The sequence below is a fragment of the Phalacrocorax aristotelis genome, chromosome 2 (genome assembly GCF_949628215.1).
Source record: "Phalacrocorax aristotelis chromosome 2, bGulAri2.1, whole genome shotgun sequence".
Taxonomy (NCBI): domain Eukaryota; kingdom Metazoa; phylum Chordata; class Aves; order Suliformes; family Phalacrocoracidae; genus Phalacrocorax; species Phalacrocorax aristotelis.
The window spans coordinates 120,020,645-120,045,590 of NC_134277.1; the positions used below are offsets into that span (position 1 = coordinate 120,020,645).

A 24,946-nucleotide genomic window follows, 5' to 3' on the forward strand; every position below is an offset into this window, starting at 1 on the left:
AAGAAGGTGTCACGTTCAGGTCTCTGTACTACAGAAAGGATTTTTTCAGAGCTCAGGAATTCATTAATTCTTTGGAAAGTGCTTGGGAAATCTATCCAGATTACTGAACAGCTTACCATCTCTCAGCCCCATTCACTCCAATGTCACACGAGAAGCTTACAGGTTTTTATGGTCAAAGTCAGATATTCCAGCCTGTCTGAGCATTTTGTCATGTAGAAGCAGCTGGCTTTCTAAATAAAAATCAAATGGAAGGGAATGGAGCAGAGAATAAGGAGCTTATCTATGTAAAACAAGCAAAAATGTGTGAGACTACACGGAAGAGAGAGAAAAATACCGTAGCACGGCTGGAAAAATCCTTGACATAAACAAGAGTATTAGCAGGACATGTTTGTTCTTGACCTGAACACTGTAATGCTTCGAAGCAGGGAACATGCTTTCATTAAAAATAAGCATTAATTCTAATTCTTCAGAGATGAACTTCAACTGATTTGGAACTCAGATTAGCCTTAAAGCATTTACATATTTGAGGATTATCTAAATTTTTCCATAACTGGGGGTCTCATACTTCTTGGCTTCCATAAGGCTGAAGTTACTGTGCACACCAGGGACTCTGCCATTCTCTTATCCGGCCCCCTAACCACTCTGCGTGCAGGGTGATCACCTCTTCTTCTGGGTTTTGTGTGTCCCCAGTCCCCAAATAGCTTTATGCTATCTCATATTAAGTGTGTAAACCTGCTGTTTCTTCCACACCAGGATTCCTAAATATTTATTTCTGAGGAGTTTTCAATGGCTCTGTTTAGTCTTTTCTGACAGTAGTGCTTTTATGCTGTTGCTCTGTGCTAAGGGTCTGTGTTGTACCGCTTTCCTTGTGGCATGCGCCCTGCCAGCAGTCTCTGGGAGCTGCCCTGTTTCCTGCTTTTCATGGCAGCCTCCCTGCTCCTTCAGAAGGCCTAGAGTTTCCCAGCCCTACTTACTCCTCAGTGCTCAGCCCCTTGTCATTTCACGTTCCCGTATTTTTTTATCTGGGGTAAGATATTTAGTTTATAAGCTTCAGACTCCCACTGCACAGAAAAAGGTGAACAACAAAAGGCAGACAATCATCAATCGGCACTTGTTGGATCCTTAGCAGTTATCTGTCCCCTTTCTCCTTTCCCTCCCACAATCACATGTTTTGATTCTCCACCAAGGGAGAATCATTATTCTCAGTCAGGTATTCCAAATTCCTGAGCTTTCCCAAATATTTTACAGAAAACATTAGCATATTGTGCTAATAGGTTGAGAAGGAAGATCTACCTAGCATTGGTTTCACTAGGCTATAGTAATTTTAAATTAGGGTAACATGGGATTTTAACATAATTCTGTATAAATTCTAGATGGTCCATGGCCTTCCAGATCAGAGAAATAATACTTTTTTTTTACCTCCTCACTAAGTCCACTTGTATCTTAGAACTTGCAGAAATAATCCAGTTATCTGCAAAATGTGTGAACAGAGATTCACAAACACAGAGTCTAATTTCCTTTCAGAAAGGTTCCCCTGCTAATAGTCAAAGGATCCCTACCTAGGCTATGGACAGGATGGCGAGAGTTGAAAAAAACAGCAAATGGAGGACAAGAAAAAAAATTCATGTTTGGGGTTGGAATTTTCCATGCTCCTTATTCACTTTAAAAACCAGCTGCCAAAGGTCAATGCTATAAAAGAAGAAAGTAAAATAGATAATATGGACAGCTGAAATGTACTAGACCTGATTTTTCAGAAACTGCTACCTTGCAGAAAAATCTAGGAAAAATAATTATTTTTTTGAAGTCATTCTCCCACAGAAGAACAACTTCACATGCAGGCTGGTGCCAATATCATTAGCTTCTTGGCATTATTCTTTCCTTGCAGAACAGCTGATAGCAAATGACAGGACAGTACTTGCACTAGAACACAGATCATTTCTCTTCCTCATATACAAAGCTTTACTGCCTCAGAGAAATATTTACAAGCAATGAGAGCAAAATAATGAAGAAAAGTGTTGATGCACAGATCTAAGGGCAGTATTTACCTTTCCAAGATCTGAATACAACCCACCAGCACTAAATTCCAGCATGATTTGTTACTGCTGGGCACCTTGCATTGACTTTTACATGCATGCAAAGCGAGTGTACAACGCTACCTACATATCAGCCTGCTTTGCTGTAAGTACAAAGAGCACTTTGATCCCAGTCCAGGAGATTACTGTTATATAGATTTTTTTCAAAAACTAATTTTGCCTAAAGAGAACTGCATAAAGCAGCCTGAAGGCATGAAAGCCACTGGAGAATACTATCCATGACTTCTCTCTAAGACATTCATCATGATCCTATTCAAGTTAAGAGGCAAAATTGCTTTTTGTTAGAATACTGTGAAATCAGTAAAAACTAAGCGTGCCAGCTCCTGAGAACAGAAGTGTAGACTCAGGGTTGTTTAGGACATAGAGAGAAGGAAATGCCCAACAGGGCTGTTTCTTTGTCCCTCACCAGTATGGACAATTTTTGTGTGATGCAGCTGGAGAAACCCAGCTACACCGTGCCTACTCCCCCAGTCGACATCTTCTCCCAACTTAGGCTGGGGCTGAGTTAACCCATGAAAAACCTCTTACCTAAATGTACATTTCAGAGCATAACAGTAACACTTCCAGCATAATAGGAGTTTGGCAACTAGAACGTTAGTTAGAAGTTAACATAAGCTACCAGTCTATGCATTTGCCTTGGCTCCTTCTGGGGTACGTGGAGCAAGAGAGGAGACATTTCACTTTTCTGAGACCTCTGTCTTTCCAAGGAGACAGATCTCTCCAGGTCTCTTCCCAGTGACTAAGAAGAAACCACAATGTCTACCTGAAAAGTAGGCAAGATTAATCCTTAGGAGCTTCTGATGGGAGGCAGATTGACAGATCCTATCTAAATTAGGTTTCAGAAAGAGACATTGCTCCTTTTCAACAAGCAGGGGAACTGCTTGGGTATCTGTCGCCCAGCATGGACCATTAGCACTGCTTGAGCCAGACAATGAACAAACTCCATCACCCATATACTAAGTGTGCATCTATATGTGGGAACTGGTCTTCAGAAAGCACTGAATACGTTGAAGAAATGGAGCAGGCGCAGAGAAAGCATTGAGGCATTACTGTGCACAACCTGAGGGCAAGGTAATGAAGATCTCCTAGAACTGGTAGGATTTCTGGGCAAACAAAGGTCATTTGCATTATTTTGCGGAGGGCTTTCTACGAGTCTAATCTCCCCAGGCAAGGGTCATGTTTGTGTCCGTTACTTATTCTCTTTGCTCTAGTGATCCTGCAGGCCTTCCATTGAGTCCAATGGCAGTGGTATCCATGGACTGACTCTAGGATTGGACTGTTTACTAAGCAAATAATCAGAATCAGCAGATTTGGAGTCATATGGGCACCCAATAAGCAGCCTGTTTTGTTGTGGGATTGGCTATAAAATCCCAAATCCCCTCAGCCCCTAGCTGCTGGCACCAAGGCTCACTAACAGCAAACAGAATGGCCTTTCACTCTGTGCTCTTTGTTTTCTTAGCTGGACTGGTATTTTTCTCTGAAGCTGCACCACTGGTGAGTCTCTTTTTATTCAAACTCAGCCATTAAAAGAATGATAATCAAGATTTTTAGATTATTAGCATCCTCCTCATCCATTAAATTCTGTAACGATTAGGCTTTGCTGGGGTGTCATTTTACTGCCATTTTAAAGATAGCTTCTTCAGAATTCTTAAAACTTCTTTGCCATTTACCATCTATTTTAGGATATTATGAAAGGGTCAGGGATCTAGGAGGTGTGACCTTTTATTTCTGTCTGTTTCTGTCAGTTTGTGACTCACATATCCTGTACCTTCAAGATAGATGTAGCTTTACCTTCTTCACCAAACAAGTGCTTCTCTAAAGCACTAAAAAAATATTTTTGAAGTATGACTAAGGATTCCTTACAGTACAATGAAGCTTAAGAAACAAATATTCTTTCAGCCCTAGGGACATCATAGGTGTTTGCTGGTTTCCTCAGCTAACACACTCTGTCTGCACTTACAATAATTTACTATTTTCTTATTTGTGACCTCATTAAAAAGGAATACTTCATAACATTTTCCCAGGCCCATATGCAACTCTAAATATTTATCAAGCAGTCTGTGTATGAGTGTGTGTGTGTAATAAAGTTATCAGTTTAGATAACTTAGTAACTTAGAGTCTCAGATAACTTAGACTCTAGTCTTAGACTTACCTGTAAGATACTCAGCTCTAAGAAACAGATGTTTACGAACTAGCTTTGAATACCATTTGGCAAAGAACATGCTTTTAAGCCAACATGAATTCTGCAATAAGAACCCAGCTTTTCTTTGAAAGAAGGTTTTTGCAGGGCTGGTGAGCAGTTCCTGTACAATCTCTCCTGCTTTCTCCAAGGTGTCCCATGGCTCTGTTGATTCCAAATGCCCTCTCATGGTGAAAGTGCTGGATGCAGTCAGAGGAAGTCCTGCAGCTAACGTAGCTGTGAAAGTCTTTAAAAAGGCTGCAGATGGAAGCTGGCAGGACTTTGCTACTGGGTAAGTTATGTGGTCTTATGGAGCTATTTTGAAGGTGCCTCTGGCAAACCATTGAGGAAGAAAGGGAATGGAGCCCTGATGAAAAAAAACCACCATGTTTTCTAGCACAGGTCACATTATCACTATTAACAGCACATGAATTCTGGTCTAAAATCCATCAGATTCAAGTGGAACTTATCCATGACTAAAATACAAGCTAATTGCAGAAATACGTTGAGACACTCCTTTTTGTAAGGGAATATGTTTGATAATTAATTTTTTCTCCTACCTTCAGTAGTATCTTTCCTTTCTATAAAAAGAAAAAAAATAAAAAGCCTATTTACCAGAATTTTGTAGGTAATCCAGACTAACCTACTATCTTCATATGCAATGGATATTGAGCTTTATTTGCAGCAGTCACATACAAAATCCTGACTCTAAGCTTTGTCTGTACACACGCAAATAATAAGCACACTAGTCATCTTCTGTGTCACAAACGTGCTGGCTGCAAAAAACTCCTTGGCCAGAAAGTTTTAAAGAGCCCCCTTGTAACACAACACAAAAGCACAAACTCAGCATTTTCCTGTAGTCATTTCTACAGATCTGCACAGCGTTTGCTAGAATGACGGCTTAATACTTATACTGAGGGGCAGGCAATAATACTATTATCTTCAGTCTGTGGGAAAAAGTATGAGTAACAGAGGAATACAGTTTACTGAAATTCAAATAGGTGAGGTATTCCGGCATTTAAGTTTCATTTTAACAACTCATTGAATCATAATTTTAAATAAGTCAAGAGAAATGTCTAGTAACAGCAGGATATTCAAGCATGGAATGACAAGCACACATGGACAAGAGCCACCAGAGCATCCAACTGTCTTTTACTAGGATTTTTATAGAATTATTTACATAAAAGCTGCAGGAAAAAAAAATAAGGGAGAAGACCACAAGGAGAGAGATAACTTCTCTCCATCTGAAGGGTTTCTTTTTATAAAACTCAAAAAAAAAAAAAAAATCTCCCCCCACTGAAAAGAAACAAGAAATCTTAGGAGATTGAAGGACAAACAAACACCACCGCTCCCAAATGCTGAGTGTTAATCTAGGAACAATGACTCTCAGAATGGATTGATATACTTTAATGAACAGAGAAACCCCATGAAAAAAATGACACATTGTTTTCAAGGAAAGCAGAGACAAGGATAATGTCTGCCATCATTAGTAAACCCAGATTATTTCAAATGTTTCATCAAGTGCTGTTGAACATGTAATACAAAATACAATTTACAGAGGAATAAGATAAATGCAACATCAGTGTTAAATGCCCTCACTTTTTGGGCATAACAGTGTTTTCTTGTTGTTTGCAATGCTGCTGTCAACAAGCCCAAGGAGACAAATTCCACAGTTCTTAGCCAACCTCTGTTGACACTCTAGGTCAGTACATCCCTGTGAAAACCAAATCGCTTCTTCTTAAATATAAATTGAGAAGATTAACCCTAGGCGAGTGAGAAGCATTTTGCTGGGGAAAGGCACTGAAGGAATATTAAACCACAATTTTTATTGCAGGTAAAGATTTTGACCTTTCCCTTAACTTGCATCTTAACCAAGTCTGTTTTCAGCGATACTATTGACTTTAGCTGACGACACTCGTTTGAACTGGATTTTCACATGTGATCACAATTTTTTTCTTTTGGAAAAAGCAGAGTTTCTCTGTGTTCAACCAGATGAAAATCTGAATGCAGTCAGGAACACAATCTGTAATTATTCCTGTCAGGTTAATAATATTTTGAAGTTACAGTACCTAGCAGATGCATATGGAAAAGTTACATTTTGTACAATTTTCTATAAAAGTTTTTTTTTTTTACCTTTTTGTTTGTTTGTTTTTTAACTTTGCTAACGCATTTTAGGGAATTAAGCAAATGCACCTAGCAAGTGGTGAATCTGGAGTAATAGTATTTAAAAGGCAGGGAGGAAGTTAGCATAGCGACAGCTGACTTTATTATAGGGGCTTATTTCAAAATTAGTCTAGACAAAATATGCAAGAAGAGATAACCCGAGCTGAGATGCATGCTGAGGAAGGCTTTAGGGCACAGAGCTCCTCCCATGACCTTCTCTCTCCTCATGTGTTTTTGGAAATCTAGGTCTTATCACGTAGTTCAAGAGTTGCATTCACCAAACATAGTGTGACCCAGACTGTAAATCATAAAAAAAAGGACTGCAGTATATTTACAGTGGTTCCCCCCACTCTCTTTTTTTAAAAAAAAACCCTCCAAAATAGTAATTCCTGTTCCTGAGATATTTCCTCAGCAGTCTGCATCTGAGGGCAGAGTTTATCTCAGTGCAGCATGCGTCCCAAAAGTTCATAAATGTCATTGCAGAGACAGTGTAGATTTAACCAGGTCGCAATATACAACTATGGTCCAGACAGTGAAAAATAGGATTAGGATTGCAGTCTAGGCTGGAGCCGTAGCAACTTAACCAGTGTTTTGCAAAATTTTTGCTGGAAGAGCACAGCTCTTTTAACTTTACTGTCCATCTTAGAGCAGATGCTGGCAATCCATATCCTGTTAAGAATGAGCAACCGTACTATATTTATTCCCCCAGTCAGACAGAAATACAAATGCTGTTAGAAGGAATTGCTTGTAGCCTTTTGCTACCAGGGCCAAATGCAGGGCATCCTTTGCCTTCTGCTAATCCTGTCCAGGCTCGGAATCACACACTGTCCTGTTGGCTGTCAATGCAGCAGTAGCACTGAAGGGTTTGCTTGTGAGACCACTTGTGTTGAATGGCTACCACTTAATAACTAAAATTAAGAAAGTGCCATTAGCTCCCGGTAGTGGGCGAGAGTCTTCAAGTGAAGACTTCTTTCCAGTTTCCCAAATGTTCTGGATGGTTAACGCCTGCAACTCTGGGTCAGTACCCTTTAGGGAAAGCACCATTCAAGCTGCATCCACACTTTTCTCAAACTAAAACTTGTTTACCTGAACAAAGATTTTGAGGCAGACACCATTTTTCCTTTTAATTGGTTTGTGCCTAGACTATCCAACTTATACGCAGATGTATGTGAATTGCTAACTTGTACTCTGAACACTATCGCAAGACCTCAGCAATTCTGTTTCACAGTTTCAAGGACACTCGCCAATGAATCCTTCATCCTTTTACCTATTGCCTTTTATTAAGTCAATATAGGTTAAGCAGGGAAGTACTAATTAAACCAAAAGAAAACAGATGTGTACACATATTGCCTGTGAGCCATGTTTCAAGCAGGGCTTGGATTCTCTGCAGGTTTGGTCTACCCTGAATACATTTGACTTCACTTGTGCAGGACCAGTAAGACTTTTGTCAGCCTTCAAAGTGGTGAAGTTGAAATATAAGAAAACCTGAAAATCAGCATAGGGTTTTTAATCCTGCTACTTTTTAATTTAAGGAAAAGCTCTGTCATTCAGACTTTTTTCATTCACCACCATTAATCAACGATGACAAATAAGATGAAGGAGGAGGCAGCGGCTGGGAAAGAAAAGCTGCAATAGCACAATCAATTTTCTCTGATAAGCAGCATGTCGCTGCTCTCTCCCCTCGCTTTCCTCCTCCTCAAGCTTTTCTGTTTTCTGCCTAGACAACTACTCCTTGCCATGACAGGCAAGTCTCACTAGTTCTTCAATTCAAGGCTTTCTTCATTTTTCCTTCAACTACATCATGTGGTTATGAAGTTCTATAAATATGAAATAAATATTTTCAGCCAGAAAAAATAAAAACCCTTTTTAAAAAATTAGAAATAAAATAAAAGGAGGGAAGAGAGATAATTTTGTGATGCTAAATTGTTGTTCCAAAACACTGTCAATCAGGGTCACATAAAAATGCATCAGTGTATAGGGGTAAAACCTGTAGCCTCAGTGCTAATAACAAGAGAAAAAAATAATTTTCCACTAAAATCTCTCATCTCTCTTTAATTATAATTTGAGTTTTGGCATCTTGCCTTTCATCATGATCATCCTTTTCCTAAGCCACTAACATCTGGTTCCAGGGGGCACTTGGTACAAGTTAAACATGATAATAAAAGAGGGGCCTTATCTATAATCCCTGCCATAGCACCAGAAATTACAAAAAAAGGCAGCCAGCTTTGATTTGTGATGTATATGGATGAGTTGGTAGCACGGACAGGCTCTGCAGTATGAAAACATACTCCACATAGGAGGAGGGAACTATTTCAGATTATTAGAAACCATTCAACATAGAATTCAGCTGTGTAGCACCTCTGCTATTTAATATTCCACATTGACTGTTTCTGTTTAGCTTCTAAATGACACTATAAAATATTTATGTAGATATTTTACTATTACAGGAAAACCACAGAGTATGGGGAGATCCATGAGCTCACAACAGAAGAGCAGTTTGTAGAAGGAGTATACAGGGTAGAGTTTGACACCAGCTCTTATTGGAAGGGACTTGGCCTTTCCCCATTCCATGAATATGCTGATGTAAGTATTTGCAAATATACCTAATAATCTATATACTGTGTAGGGTATCAGCTGCAAAGAGCAAATACAGTTCTTAAATACTGAATTCGGTGAAACAGTTGACTGCTACATAACATTGTGTAAATAAAGTATATAGCCAGCTAAGCCAAAGGAAGTAGCCAACTTCCCTGCAAATACTCTTCCTAAGTTGAGCTGTGCCCATTTACTCATTCAGACCAGTAGGGACCTTTGTTCAAACAGAGCTACACTATTCAAAAGCATACAGGTTTTAAAAAACAAACAAGAAAAAAAGACTACTTTTATCATTGCTGAAGGAATATAGGGATTTGAAAACCCTTATTTTATAGGAAATTAGCTTCTTAATCAGAGGGATTTCCCTCTTATCAGTCACCTGAAAAACCATTAATTGGAGTATGACTTGCAATTACAGGATAAAGCAATTCTTTCTGATGTTATTTTTTTTAAAAAAATGTTGCTCACTACTGAAATATGCAATAGAAAAACATAGGTATAAAAATATAAAGAAGTAACCAGAGTGGGAAAGCAAAAGTAGGCTGTTTCATCAATACCTAAATTTCATAAGCAGGCCAGCAATATATTCACTTCTTGTGCCTCCTTTTGCTCTCAGCTCTACATTGATTTATTGTGTGCTCTATTCTTTCACATTTATTTAGCACTTCCAGAAATTTTGTTTAAAAACTTCAGGCTTAATATGCCATTAAACTTAAGTTTCCCTAAATTAAGTAGTCTGGAATGGCTACAGGTTGCATTGTAGAACATTTTAAACCACAAGTTTATGAAGCTCTGTGGATGACTAAAACAAATGACTGAGGCCCAGGCCTATAAAAGCCTGAGGTGTGGCTTGCATCATCGAGGTCAAATAAACAATCCTTAAAAATATTCCTTAACAATTTGGATGTCTGAAAGTTGTTGGGGTCTCTGAAAGGACTTCACCTCAAAAGGCACCTTTCTGAGACTGCTCCAGCTAGGCTGTTGAAGAAGCTTTCCTTTCATGTAATAGCCTACAGGTCACTAAATTAGCCTGGGAAGTGGGCAGAGTTCAATCACTGTCTGTGTACAAAGTAGCTGAAGCCTATGGTCCTCATGTAACAGCAGCTCAGACTTTGGCAGGACTGGGATGACACCAAGCTGAGTGGTGCACTTGACACACCTGAAGGATGGGATGCTGTCCAGAGGGACTTGGACAGGCTCGAGAAGCGGGCCCATCTGAAACTCATGAGGTTCAACAAAGCCAAGTGCAAGGTCCTGGGTTGGGCAAGCCCCAGTATAAATACAGGCTGGGGGATGAAGGGGTAGAGAGCAGCCCTGCAGAGAAGGACTTGGGGGTGCTGGTGGATGAAAAGCTGCATTAGAGCCAACAATGTGCACTTGCAGCCCAGAAGGCCAACCGTATCCTGGGCTGCACCAAAAGCAGTGCGGGCAGCAGGTCGAGGGAGGTGATTCTGCCCCTCTACTCCGCACTGGTGAGACCCCACCTGGAGTGCTGCGTCCAGCTCTGGAGCCCTCAGCACAAGAAGGACAAGAGGGACCTGCTGGCACGGGTCCAGAGGAGGGCCACAAAAATGATGCAAAGGCTGGAGCACCTATCCTGTGAGGACAGGCTGAGAGAGTTGGGGTTGTTCAGCCTGGAGAAGAGAAGGCTGCAGGGAGACCTTATTGCAGCCCTTCAGTGCTTAAAGAGGGCTTATAAGAAAGATGGGGACAAACTTTTTAGTAGGACCTGTTGTGACAGGACAAAGGCTAATGGTTTTAAACTAAAGGAGGGTAGATTTAGACTAGATAAAAGGAGAAATTTTTTACAATGAGGGTGGTGAAACACTGTAGCAGGTTGCCCAGAGAGGCAGTAGGTGCCCCATCCCTGGGAACGTTCAAGGTTGGATGGGGCTCTGAGCAACCTGATCTAGCTGAGGATCTCCCTGCTCATTGCAAGGGGAGGCTGGACAAGATGACCTCTAAAGGTCCCTTCCAACCCAAACCGTTCTATAATTTTTTGTGGACCTGAGTCCAAATCTCAGAGATTTCTTAGTCATCAGTGAGCATCACACAGTATTGGAGAGCATTACCCCTCAGAAGGGTAAAATCATTGACTGAACAGAACTGGCAAAGTAGTCTGCAGAGGAAATGGAGTGTGCTTGCTAATTCTTAATAAGGCAGTTTTGAAGGTGCATTTTTCATCGTGATCACAAGTTTTCTCTTTTCCAGGTGGTGTTCACTGCTAATGATTCCGGCCACCGCCACTATACCATTGCCGCTCTCCTCAGTCCTTTCTCTTATTCAACTACTGCTGTTGTCAGTGATCCCCAGGAATAAACATGTACTGTCATTACACAAATACCCTCCTCTGCTAGAACTATCGTAGGCTTTTAGGAGGAAGGTTTTTCCTATTGCTAATGCATAACTTTTTGCTACATTAGTTTTTTTTTCCATTTTGTAACCTGGCAAACTTCAGAGAAGTCAATAAATGTTACTTCTTTAAAACAGTTTGATTCTATTGGTGAAGTTTTATTGTGTTCTAAGATGTCATGATTTCTGTTCAAGTGCAAAGGGTGTCTGGAAGCCATGCATGGCATATGGAAGCAAATTAACACTTGATTTGGGTCTGTTATCTTCCTGAACTACCTTAAAAAAAAGTCTCACCAAAAGCATTGGCTCAAAATAAGAAAGTTATAGAGTTGTGCTACCTTAAAAATATGACCAAACACACTCAAAATTAGAGAGTCATCCATGCTACTCATAGTTTACACACAGAAAAGATGGTCCCGCTATCAACTAGGTCACAGAGTAAATATGAGAAATTCTGAATACCTAGCAGCAGAACAAGCAATGCAGAAAGACTGTTGAAATATATATATATACATCCAGACAGGTGAAAGAGTTAAAATCTGTGTACCTTTACTTAAAACTTCAGGCAAACTGCAACACCCTGTAGTTTTAAGAGGAAAGTTTGCTGCTTAATCAATCTAGGAAGGTCTATTCAATTTCAGCAATTTCAATTAGCACCCTTTTTAACAACTTTGATCTTTAACCCAGTTGGCTACTGTGTTCAGGTGCATTCCTGTTAAATCTCTAGTAAGTCAAAACTCTAGCCATTATTAAAAGAAAGTCCTAAAATAGCATCATTTTAATAGTCTCTTCATATTTTTAGAAACAGTAAAAGGTAAGTTGTAGAGTGACTATGATTCAAAAAATGTTGTTGACAAACTGACCAAGAGGGCTGTAGCAGTGATTTCTGTAGACTGATGGCCAATTGTATTTAAAATATCCTGAAGCAGAGAAATTGTTGTTCAACAGGATTACAGAAACTACAGAGATTGTTACTGAAATCATGCCATTTGGAAACCCATCAGCACTCATCTGCCACTGACCTTGGAGTTTACCTCTACACCCAGAGCATGCTGGGAAGAATGCAAGTGAATTCACAAGTTACAAAAGCTTGCCTTTAACGTTTCACTATTTGGTTACTTTTTTCCCCAATTTCTGGACGCTACCACAGCTACATAACTCTTGCAAGCGTGCAAATAGTTCCAAAACAGCACCCATCTTACAGCATGCAGATTTCATGGGATCTTACTATTCCTAGAGCTTGAAAACCAGTAGGTTTGTTTTGCAGTGAGCTATGCCCAGCCCTCAAGATAGGACATTAGTATGTTCATACTAATTTCATACTAAGTTGTGGTGTAGTCATTAAAAAAAACAAAACAAAACACACAAACCAAAAAAACCTTCTCTGCGTGTAGTCATCCACTTGAAGACAGGATAAAGTTAGTAAGAGAGTGCATGTGCATATGCCAAAGCAAAGATCAGAAAGACCAAGTTTAATTTCAAGAAGTAACTTCCCTAAAATGAAGCAGATTTCTGGTGGGGGCTGACTTGCAGTTGTACAGGGAAAGTCCTGAACTTGTACTGGATCTAAGGCACAAGTAAAGCGACAGGACTTAAAACACTGCTTAACTGTGCTCCGGAAATCGGTATGTAGGTATTTAGTTATCATGCTGGAAACAAAGTAACGTATTTTTCCTCCAGGGGACTGCAAAAGATAACCAGATAGCCCACACATTATCCACTTGCCTTTTATCAGAGGTGAGGCCGAGGGCACCACAGAGAGAAATCTCATAATAGCTAAACATGGGTGAGTCAATTAAGCTGAGCTATAACCACAGAGTAATTCTCACTGAAACTGAAATTGCTGAGCGGACAAGAAATTTGTATGCCTCTCCACTATATGAGATGCATATAGCACCATTCCTCAACAAAAAAAGAAATAGACATTTTTTCCAAGAAAATAAATCACTGCAGTTGAGCTAGGCAATATTCACACTATTTCCAAAGACAATGGTAGAAGAGACTTATTTTTGCAGACAAGGTTCATGGTTGTATGGGTTACTTATTTTCTCATTGTTTACTAAGTAAATAGTATGAATTGGCATTTTGAAAGTCATACGGTTTTTCTGATAAGTATCCCTGATTTAGAAGCCTTGATATAAAAATCACAGATCCCACCAGTTTCTACTTGCTGACACTGAGACTTCCTAGTGGTCGGCAACATGCCTTTTCATTCTGTATTTCTTGTTTTCTTAGCTGGCCTGGCATTTTTCTCCGAAGCTGCACCACCGGTAAGTGTCTCAGGATTAAGGTCCTTCATACTGATGTAGTCCCAGCTTTTTGTCTTTTTTGTTTTAAATACTTTAATTAGTGTAAGTGAAAAATAGAATATTCCATTTTACTGCAATTACTTTGATTTTATGGTATGTATTGACTGTAGTTTTCTCCTGCTGCTCTTTTTCTGGTCCTTCTTTCTCCTCCTTTAGTGATTAGTGAGAGGGCTTTATGGTTAACAAGTGCTGCTTCTCCATTAGACTCAGGGACTACAAGAAAAACAATATAAGCAAAGAAAGGAAGAAAATATCATATTCACTGCACAAAAGCCTTGAGCCTGGTGAAAAGTAACTAATAGCCCTTACAACACGATGAACAAGCGCCTGTCCTGAGGCATTTCATTTCCTGTTGTGACATCCATGTTGGAGAAATACTACTCTACCCACTGCAGCTCTATCCCGTGCAAGCAAGAAGGGATCTCAACACTCACTGATGTGAGCAAAGAACAGAGCCAAAGCCAGGATCCCACTTCCAGAGGGGTCATTTATTACAGCAAAGCAAGCTAAAGACACAGACAGTTCAGGCTGAAATTCGCCTAGAATAGACTTGTCTCTCTCCCCCACTACTCATTCTTCCTCTCAAGTTCTGATCTTTGGGAAAAAGAATACCTGTCCGACCTCTGTGAGGAAGCAGACTTTCACTGAGCTCCCAGGGCGCAAAAGCCAGGAAAACAGGTGGTGGCACTAGAGCCTCCATTGCCAACACCTCAGAAGAAACTCTAGCGAGAAGCCTGTGCATTCCAGAGAGGGAGCCAGAGGAATCAGGGCGTACAGGCAGTATAGGTACAAGCTGACACATCGGTCGGATACAGGGCAGGGTTCCTGCTGACGGGTGGTTATTCGATACGTCACAGACTGTAAGAGGGGATGTAAGAGAGGCTTCTTAGTTTTTAACATCTACATCATGATTCATTTAGCAATGACTAAATGTAGATCAGTGATTGCTATTTTGAGATCATTTCTGATTAGCACCTTCCACAAAGCTCTATTTCCTCACTTTTCATATAGAAAATTAGGTAATGGAAGGTCAAAGCCCTGATTCAACTCTACCTTTGAATAGGTAAAACATCAGGGCATACCTACTGCTTGTGATGAGTACGTTGGGAGCAAAACTACAGCCATCCCATCTTTGAAGGAAGGTTTTCCTCTCCTATCCCTGCATAGCTGCCAGGGACTGAGAAATCTGATCCAACATGGTATCTGTGTGTGGGGCTTATCAAGTCCAGCAGAATTAAGATAACTATGTCAACAAGACATCAGAGGCACTCAAATCCAGAAGACTGTGCTTGAATTGCCACTCCAAAATACAGGAAGAGTTGCCAGATTTTTAGGCATTCCTACTACCTTTGATGATTCAATTATTTCCTGTTGAGGTCACAATTTAGTTACAACTTCATGCTGGAGATTATGTGTAGCTAAGCCATGACAAAGAGAAAACAGAAATGTGTTCTCACACACAGCCGCAGTGCCTCCTCAGTGCACATGCTACACTCTCCCCGATGACTCCTGACATCTTCCTCTCCGGTTCCACCATATCCAGCCCCCGGAAAGCTTCAGGACACATTTCTGCAGCACAGAGATCTTGTTGAGGAAAATATGGTATATTCTGTAGATCTAAAGAGTAAGATTCCGTACTGCTTTATTATGCACCATCATTATCTTTCTTACAATGTAAAAATTCTCTCTTCCTACCTGAAGGACTCTGCTGACTTCAAGCATCCTCTTTTTATAAAAATTCTGGATTCAGTCCGAGGAAGTCCAGCTCCAAATGTTGCAGTTAAGTTATATAAAGAATCTGCAGATGGATCTTGGGAACTGTTAAATTCAAAGTAAGTCATACCAAAATAACGAGTAAAAGAAGGGAAAGGCAATGAGAAGAGGCCAAATAGTTGGAAAATCCAGTTAAACAGTCTCTAACATTAAGATGCCTTTTTTTACTCACAGGAAAGATAACATACTATTGAATGAATTTACTGCAGACTGTCTTTTAACTGTACTACAGTTTCAACTACTGAAATGGTTTTATAATGCTTTATAATTACTGTGAGGACAAGAAAGTATTTTAAATTATTCTTTAATTCAATCATTGCTGCTTTTCAATTTCATTACAAGGGGACTCTATTACTTTTTAGTACCCACCAATGAACTGCTGTGTTGTTACCAGAAGAATCAGGCAGACTTCTAGTTTGTTTGAAACTAAGGCTCTGGTTGAGAATCCTCCCTTTATTAGCTATTTTCCTTCATTCTAAATGGATATTTACTTCATACAACACCACAGCTTTAAAAAGAAAACGGGGAACTGTTTTGAACATATACCACATCATAGCTGATAGCCTGCTTTGCTTCAGGAAAAAGGAATCAGCCAAAAGGAGACATTCTGGAGATGAAGTTTTCTCACATTCTCCCCCACAGAGAAGCAATTACATCTAAAATAAGAAAAAGAATCTCCCAGATATTTAAAACCTGACATGTCGTTTAAAAAAACATAATTGTAGAATTTCAAATTACTTCTTTTGGAAACTGCCCTCAATTTTAGTATATATTAACACTTTAAAAACTCAAAAGCAATTTTTACTTAAACTCTAATCTGAAATGAAATAGAAAAAATTCTTAGGGGGTACACACAATGAACAGCCCTTCTCTGTTCAACAAGCAACATCCCACCTCCACACTTTTCTCCCCACGATATTTGTGAAGTTTCACCTTCTTTCCAGGTCTGTTCACGGTCTTTTCTACCTAAAGAAGTGAGATAGGGCTCATCAGGGCTAAAGATGGCCTAGTGCAGTGATTTCAATAGCGGGATCCCGGACTCAGATGCGTTTGTAGAAAGTCCATGAGAAACTATACCTAAGTGGCTCTTTGGTGTCGTAGAGTATTGGGCTGGCAGAAGCAACAGTGCTTTCATGTGTGTCCGTGAAAAATATAGCTGCAGTGAAGGCTACACATATTTGTACTTGGGGGGCAGGGGAAGAACAATCTATTCATGTTGTCCTACTTATATTACCTCCCACCCCTCAAGTGAGAAGATAGCTTCACACATTGGAACACACTGGGAACGTGTGTGATTTTCCATTAGGAGGATGTTCAGTTTACTTATCTTCAAATCTGAGCTTAGAGGCTTTATATACTCAGCCAAACAGCTGGATGTTGACCAAAGCCTTAAAAACGTACTTAACATCTGAAACAAAGAACAAAGTAACCTTAACATAAAGTATGCGAAAGTTGTGATAATACTAAATCAACCTCTCCAACCTTCTTAATTTGTAAATAACTGAATGTAAGCAAGAGATTCTGAAGTAACTGTTCTCAGTTAAAGATATGTTTGGTTGTAGCTGAGAAAGCTTATTAGAGAAGTGAACAGTTTTCTAATGATGATGAATCTATGACAAAGAATAATTAGAAACATTTGAATGGATGAAAAGCCCTGATAAGTGACTGCAGAGCATCTTGTAAGATACAAACGGTGTTCTGTGACTTCATGGTTATATGGAATAATAAATCCTAAGTACTGCACTGGACAATGACATAAAAAACATCCAATTCTTTATTTTTCTCTGCATGCAACTTGAATAAAATATGTTCAGAAAATTATTTGGAAGACAAAACAGTGGTTTGTGACTTCTAGGATCAGGCACTAGCACCACTGTTATTTGCAGATAACCTACCCCGTCAAAAACCCAGTATTATATAACATATTTCACAGAAATAAGTTTCAACCAAGAGACATGTTTGAGACATGTTTGGTTCTGGAGCCCCAGACTGGCTGATGTTCAAAGGTCTACAGTTTCAAGCCAGTACTATGGCCTTGGATAGCACTGATAGCATCTTGAAATCAAACAAAACCATCTGTTTGTTGAGGATGGAAAACCAACTGATCGATACAGACAACAGGAATTCTATAAGGCTTCACTGTTGGCTGGCCTACAGTCATTTCAACTAGCAGACCTCAAATTTCAGATAGCCAACTGTAAAAAATGCCCATACTCTATGTTTTTAAATAAGTAAACTACAGAAAAATCAAGAGAGATGACCCACTTACTTGCACAGTAAGTAAGTGCATCATAGAGCTTCCGCAACGCTTACAGCACTGGTGAAGTTTTCCCTCTGAGTGGGTTCATTTAATTAACACCAAGACTCTGCCAAGAGTCTATGAACAATAACGCCAGCTTTTGGCTCACCCCCAGAACATGCAGAGTAGCGACACGGCAGGCAGCCATCTGCTATGGCAATCATGGAAGCAGCAAATGCCAAGACAAGCTCTGAAGCGTCCATAATACAGATGGATGTAAGCCATTCTAGATCAATAGAAGTATTCATCATATTACTTGAGCCACACAACATCACTCAAGTTCAATTGCTAAAAACTGCATTTTTCTCGGGCTTTTAACCAAAATACATAAGTGCATTCTTCTGCTGTCACACAGACAAACCAATGACAACGGAGAGCTCCACGAACTCACAACTAAAGAACAGTTTGTAGCAGGGATATACAAGATTGAGCTTGACACAGCCTCATACTGGAAGAGACTGGGCTTGAATCCCTTCCATCACCATGCTGATGTGAGTATTCATTTTCTCCTGTACTTTAGTTGCAAAGAATACTTTATATGTCTAGGCTTTAATTACTAATTGCACATGTTGAACTTTCGTTTCACTTTAAAATATTTTTGCACTAACACTTCAGATCCACAGTCTCAAAGCTTTGTAACAATATACCCATGAGAGTACCTAGTTACAAGCTTCCCTATAACTCTCAATAAGCTCTTAGATGCATTACTTACAGATTCTCCATTCTTCTACCTGTACTTAAGCCTGGGATTCTTTCTGTGACACCTTATTTCTAGACACCTGAAGGAAGACAGGTGGAGTACTCTGTTAAGTCTCCTGGGAAAAGAATTTTTCCGCCTTTTGGATCCAGTATTTGTACGGCTGCAGACAAAGTTTAAGACTTTTAAAGATAATGGGAGTATGAACTGTGTTCTGGATGCTTGGATCCTCAGTTTACAATGGAAAGAAAGTACAACAGGCCTTTTTACTTTGCATGGGACAGATAAACTGGTTAGATGAAGGTGCTCCAAACCTGGTACCGAGGCCAGCTGCAGGGTTTGGGACTCCTTGGGGGCTGTCCTCTTCCCCTCCACAGCATCAGCCCTTCCACATGACCTTTCAGCAGCAGCAGCAGCCGCCCTGTATTAGTTGTTTGCTGGACTCTGACAGATCAGTGAGCACCACCAGCTGTACAGTTTACAACTGCTGCTCAAACAGCCATTCCTCATCTCCTTGGAAAAAAGGTGGCAAACACCTGGGTTAAATTTTGTTTCTGCCTCCTTGAAATGGATGCGACGTTCTTATTCTAGACAATAATGAAGGTTATGATGGGTAGTCTTGCCCTCTGTGATAACTGAAATAAAAGAGGTAACATGAAATATTTATAGCATGCAAGTAAATTGATTACACATCAAGATAACTTTTAAGTCTATATTCCAGACTAGAAATTAATTTAATCCAGAGTGCAAGATCCTCCTTTCTTAAAAATAAGCCTCAGTAGGGATCATGTTTTGCTAAGTTCACTGGTTGTTCCATATGCATTTCTTTTATTAAAGCTGAAAGGAGCATAAGCTAAGCATCACAGAATGTTACTAAACCATGTCTATTTTAAAAGTTGACACCCATCATCTCACAACATAATCTACTGTGTAGAAGGAGAAATCAAAGGACAGGACATGAACTGATGGGGCAGATGTTAAAAGGACTGTTGTAAATTATTCATACATAAGGTCATTATCACGTTGTGGCCAAATGACTAATGCAGTCCTCCTCTATCTACTAGCTATGTCAGTAGGATTAAAGACATTCATCGCTCCACATTTTGGCCTGATGGTAGTTACTGTAGCACTATGTTTAATTCTGTTCCTCAAAGTTCAGGACTTCATAAGAGCAATAAAAGTATTCAAATACTTGAAAGAATGCCCCCCCCCCCCTTTTTTTTTAAATAAACACAGTCAATGGGGTTCAATGTAAATCTTCACTGAGGAAAAAAATCTTGTTGCCATTTACAAGTACCAACAAGTTAACCCCAATTTGGATAAGAAATATATTTGATAAAATTTTAAATAATACAAGTGACAGCTATGCTTTTAACAAAGGATATTTAACCAGTGGAAAAACTGTGTGCGACAGGCAGTCACAGATCACACTGATCAAATCACCACAGGAGAAGCTATTTCCGAAGTTTTGTGGGAGGTTAGATAAAATGATCACAACGGTTCCATCTAGGCTCGTATCCAGAGATCAATTCTCATTTGTGTCGTATTTGTTTTTTCTTCCTCCAGGTGGTGTTCACAGCTAATGATGCTGGTTACCGACATTACTCCATTGCTGTTCTCCTCAGTCCCTTTTCTTACTCAACCACAGCAGTAGTTAGTGAGCCAGTGGAATAGAAGCTGACATTAAGCATGGAAATTCAGATGTGCAAATTAAGATTTCCATAAATGATAAGAACTTAGTTTATGACTGTAACAACAGCTTTAGATTTCATAGTAAATCACTAACAGTAACAGTCAAGTTGTTTATTCACTTTGTTAACTTTAGGAAGAATGCGTATTGACTTTGTTTTAAAATACTCTTCTGAATAAAAGTATTCTGCATTTCTGCATTCTGTAAGTATTGCTCTTCTGAATAGAAGTTTAGGGTTTGAACCTGGCCAGGTTTCCCTTCCTTTTGTTGCTACTTTGAGGTATGGAGCACTACAGAAACAAGCACTTTGTCTATAAACAAAATGCAAAGAAGATACATTCTCCACAGAACCTCAGAATAAACAAACCAACACGATCTTTAGAACATTATATTTCATAAAAGACAATGATAAAAAAGTACAAACATTTTCATGAACAACAAAAAACCAAAACTATGATAGTACACAGGAAATTCCCAGCATTTGTTTCAGTGCATTTTTCATTAAGCCTATCTTACATACCTCTACAAATAAAATAATCTTAAGTACACTTCTCGCTGATACGCAATGGATCCTTTCAATATTTTTAAATAACTGGCTCATTAGTAACCCACAACGCAGTCATTAGTAAACATAATGATAGAAAAATAGACTGGCAAGATCCAAGAAAAAGGACATTTCGCACTTGCTTTTCAATATACTGTCTATTGCAAAATGGATTTTATATTTTATATTCTCCTCCTTGAATTTGAAATACAGCAAATGGGCTTAAGAGTTTCTTAGCATATCAATCAGATTCCACTGCTAATATTTCTGTAATGTTTTTACTTGTTAATTTGCAAGACCTTCAGAATCTTGTAAAATATTCCCTTTCTTCTCCCTCCACGTTCACTGCTCGAGGAAAAGACGTCCTTAATTTGCCTTGTCAGCAGTGCAAAAGCCAATGTGACCGGTTTCTCTCTACATTTTACAAGAATCATGAAAATATCAAAAGGAATGTGCACAACTTTTAGTTCTGCATCGCATTTATTTTGTTTGAAGGCACTGTCTATGTTAAAATTCACTACAGAACAGTACTGAGTTTAAGCAGGTAGTACACAAACACTATTTCTGATTTAATTTAAGATGGCAACTTCTAAAACTTCCCAACAAAGTGATAAAAGAGAATAGTGTTGGTTAACAATCCATAATTTAACATCTATCACTTTGGGGCACCAAAATGTAAACTTTTTAAGAACTCAGCTATTTGTTATAATCCATTCACATACTGGTTTAAATCACATTTTTCTAAGACCATACATGATTAACCACTTAGAGCTGTAAAGTTATATTAGTTCAGCCATAGCATATGTGTAATATAGTATGTATATATGTATGTATATATACATATATATGCATTAGATTTTTTTAAAATTGCACATTAATTTCACAGAATGCCTAACAAATGGGCACAAAAGCATGCTTCAGAAAACAGTACAGACCTACAGTACCAAGGGATGTTTCCTAATCATAGGCGTTAAGGAGTAGGTGAATTTGTACTGAAAATCAGAAATCACTTCAAAATTACAACAGATTTAAAAATTTATTCAACAGTTCTTCAAGAATTTTATTAGTCTGTTATGAAGTAAGACTAATGCTTCAGAATATTCTCTACACTCAGTTATAGAAAAATACATCAGGAGGTGCTCAGACGACTTAAGCATGCCTTTGAAAGATGTTTTGTTCACTTTATGCTCACTTTTTGTTATCTTCCTTGCATTATATCATTCCTAAAGCATATTAGATTAACTGGTAGATTTTAAGGTAATTCCAATACAGTTTAAAATATCCCTTACAATTGTTCTCAACTATTTAAAATAAATCATTACATTTCTACTAAATATTTGGGATGCCTACAACTAAGCTCATAACTTTACTGAAGAATGGCTAAGGGCAAAATTTGCTGCTGGGACATCAAAGAAATAAAAGGTGTTTATGGCAAACAAACTCAAATATACAAAGCACCACACCATTTGCGGCAGCAGTTCAGGAAACCAACACATAGTAATGAGTTGAAGTTAGTATTCATTGTCAACACTCTTACAGAACACTCTATGGATAAACAATCCGTATTATATACTGCTTCCCATTCTTCATGGGAGCAGAAGTCAGTCTTTGGTTCCTAAAGAGTTGAGTAACTGACAAACAAAACAGTTTAGTAGATCTTGGTCAATATCTTTGCATTAACATAGAAAATAAACAATCCAGTCCTTTCCCTTAGTATTAACAAGGGATATAAAAAAATATTAGGAAAAGATAATAATGCTTCGCAGTGGGATACTTTCAGGTAGCATAACATTACAAGCAAACAAAAAATAAGAAGATATGCTTTTCATTATAAGCCAAGGAAAGAGGCTAGTTACTCATACATATAACACCACAAAAATAGAGAAACAGACAGGACCAATCTTTAGTGGGACTGTGCAACCTCAATCTCATTGAAAGTCATCGATGTGAGGATATTTAGCGCATCATAGAAGCACTCAGCACTCTACCAGAATAGGCCCTTAAATAGCTATATTGATTAATATATTACAGGTGGAATTTAAAAAAAACACTTGGGATTGGCCTGTATTCAGTTCCACTTATGTCATTGTTGTCATCATCGGAACAGTTTGACCAACACCATGTTCTGAAAATCCCACACTGCAAGCATTAGAACTATTAGAACTATGTTTTACTATTTTCTTAAAAATCTAACTTTAATATTCTTCCAAAGAAGACACATTTTTGGCTCTTCTGATTTTGGAGGAATAAAAGTGCTGTTTACCAGGATTTTTTTAAAAAAAAGAACAATACCAAAATACTGTACGCACCCAGACACATTGTTTAGGCATTAAAATCCCTGACATTGACACTAGTGGCACACTTGGAAACACTTAAGAGTTCCTGTAGATCATAATACGCAACAACTGCAAGATTTTCTGTAATACACATGCAATATGCATATAAATAGGATTTAGATGGCAGGCAGGGTATCATACAGTTTTACTGGCAATAAATAAAATTAAAAGCTTTCTTTCTAACAAGTTCATATACGAAATTGATTTTTCTATATAGATGTGCAGGAGGCCTAGAGCTCAAAACTAGTATAACAGTTTACAGTCATAGCTGGCCAACAATTAATATTTCCTTCATTTCACATAAGGTATAACCTTTTTTTAAGCATACTTATATTTTACTCTTGTTCTTTCATGCTAATAAAAACATTCCTATAGAACTCAAATGAGAACACACTCAAATACACACTGAAGCATAAAATATTGAGCAATTTAAAAGCAATGTACACACATTAATTTACATCACATATTTACAAAACACGTTTTAAAAAGAAACAAAAGCATTCATTTAAATATGGGGGGGAAGGGGTGGTGGTGGTTTAGTATAAAAAAATTCCTGGAAGAAGAGGTCTCTGTTCCTACTTCCAGAGAAGCTACAAGTCTGTTTTCTGCAGTTTACTTAGTTGAGTGGTTAAGATAGAGAACATGAAGAATGAAGGCTTGAACAGTAGTCTCATGCTGTAAACATCTGAGTAGTAGCTGCTGGCTTTTCTTTCAGAACCAAATTCATGGTACATACAATCACTTTACTTCTCATCCCAAATATGCATCATCAAATGGTCAAAAATCTCTAATTCTAAGCTTCTGTTTGTTGTTTTACAGTCTCTATTAGTAGCTTCCAGTGTTAAAAGTTTATTCTGGTAGGATAGCTTGTCATTTCACTTCCATCAATAGTCTCTAACAGGAGCAAGTTCTGGTATGAGATTAACAGTTATATTTTTATACAATCTACTAACAAGTATTTTAGGATTATATATTAAATTGTTCAACCCATCAATATACTGACGTTCTCTGGAATACCTCAGAAGTTTGTATCTGCGGAGGGAGTTGGAAGAAGAAAACATGAGAAGGATTTCTAAGAAACAATTCAATTGATGTTAGAGACAATACTGTAACAGTCAGTTCATTTTGAAATATGCTTTAAATTCTGAAACTACCTCTCAGCCCTTTGAAATCACCAAATTACCTACCTAAGCTTTAAATGCAAGCCACTTCCTGATTTTTAATACACTTAGATTTTACGTTCACGTATGTAAGTTAACATTAAGACTGAATAACATTCGATACGTATACTTTTTATGGTCCCAAACTAAGCTGATTTTTAAAGAACTTTCAATTTCTTCATGCTCTTTTGCTACAAAATCCAACTATGGAGCTCAGAGGAGATTTAGGAACCTTCACTGTTCATCATTACATATTTAAATGTCTGAATAGTTTTTCATTACATTCTTGAGCCTCTTGCATTTCAAACATCTAAATTTGAGGTGATTAAAAACCAGTTCCCTTCCCCCAGATTACTGATATATACATTTTAGTTTCATATCACGTTTCTACTCATGTCTACTGTAGGTGTCTATTTAAAAATTACAAATAAAGCAGAAAATAAAGATGTTCCCAGAAAAAGAGACACCCATTGATAACAGAATTGAGCAGTATTTCTAATTATCTGAAAACACATACCATAAACCCTTTACTTTGCGTTTCACATTCTAATTTTTAGGTGTAGCTCATCAGCTGCATTCTGATCACTATTCCAATCTAGTGCAGCCAGCACCTACTGGCCACTTAAAGTGTTTTGCATCTTTGCAGCAAAAGAAAGGAACTCCAAAAGACAAAGTTCATGTCAATGGAAGCAGGAAATGGGAAGACCTGTATCTCAGAAAAGAATGAAATATGATGGAAGAAACCAATCCTTGAGG

The 24,946-nt window shown here is 38.5% G+C and overlaps 3 protein-coding genes across 4 annotated transcripts in view; 2 read left to right on the forward strand and 1 right to left on the reverse strand.

The window, feature by feature from the left end:
- Positions 1-3,468: 3,468 nt before the first annotated feature.
- TTR (transthyretin) lies at positions 3,469-11,519 on the forward strand. Its single transcript, XM_075084924.1, has 4 exons — positions 3,469-3,587; positions 4,425-4,564; positions 8,883-9,018; positions 11,242-11,519. Exons 1-4 carry the CDS (start codon positions 3,519-3,521, stop codon positions 11,347-11,349), a joined length of 453 nt encoding a protein of 150 aa, XP_074941025.1. The 5' UTR covers positions 3,469-3,518; the 3' UTR covers positions 11,350-11,519.
- An 84-nt stretch (positions 11,520-11,603) lies between these two features.
- Positions 11,604-20,349, forward strand: LOC142053372 (transthyretin-like). Its single transcript, XM_075084925.1, has 4 exons — positions 11,604-13,652; positions 15,393-15,523; positions 18,119-18,254; positions 20,027-20,349. The coding sequence occupies exons 1-4, from the start codon at positions 13,584-13,586 to the stop codon at positions 20,132-20,134; spliced, it is 444 nt and encodes a 147-aa protein (XP_074941026.1). The 5' UTR covers positions 11,604-13,583; the 3' UTR covers positions 20,135-20,349.
- A 173-nt stretch (positions 20,350-20,522) lies between these two features.
- Positions 20,523-24,946, reverse strand: part of B4GALT6 (beta-1,4-galactosyltransferase 6) — a 35,201-nt gene continuing 30,777 nt past the window's right edge. For both annotated transcript variants that reach the window (XM_075084921.1, XM_075084923.1), the window contains one exon: positions 20,523-24,062. In XM_075084921.1, coding sequence (XP_074941022.1) covers positions 23,915-24,062 — 148 coding nt within the window. In that variant the 3' untranslated portion in view covers positions 20,523-23,914. The remainder of the gene's footprint in view (positions 24,063-24,946) is intronic.

Coding starts and splice junctions, on each gene's coding strand:
- TTR (XM_075084924.1), top strand. CDS start 3,519: ATGGCCTTTCACTCTGTGCTCTTTGTTTTCTTAGCTGGACTGGTATTT. Junction 3,588..4,424: donor TCTCTGAAGCTGCACCACTG/GTGAGTCTCTTT, acceptor GCTTTCTCCAAG/GTGTCCCATGGCTCTGTTGA. Junction 9,019..11,241: donor CATTCCATGAATATGCTGAT/GTAAGTATTTGC, acceptor TCTCTTTTCCAG/GTGGTGTTCACTGCTAATGA.
- LOC142053372 (XM_075084925.1), top strand. CDS start 13,584: ATGCCTTTTCATTCTGTATTTCTTGTTTTCTTAGCTGGCCTGGCATTT. Junction 13,653..15,392: donor TCTCCGAAGCTGCACCACCG/GTAAGTGTCTCA, acceptor TCCTACCTGAAG/GACTCTGCTGACTTCAAGCA. Junction 15,524..18,118: donor TGGGAACTGTTAAATTCAAA/GTAAGTCATACC, acceptor GCTGTCACACAG/ACAAACCAATGACAACGGAG.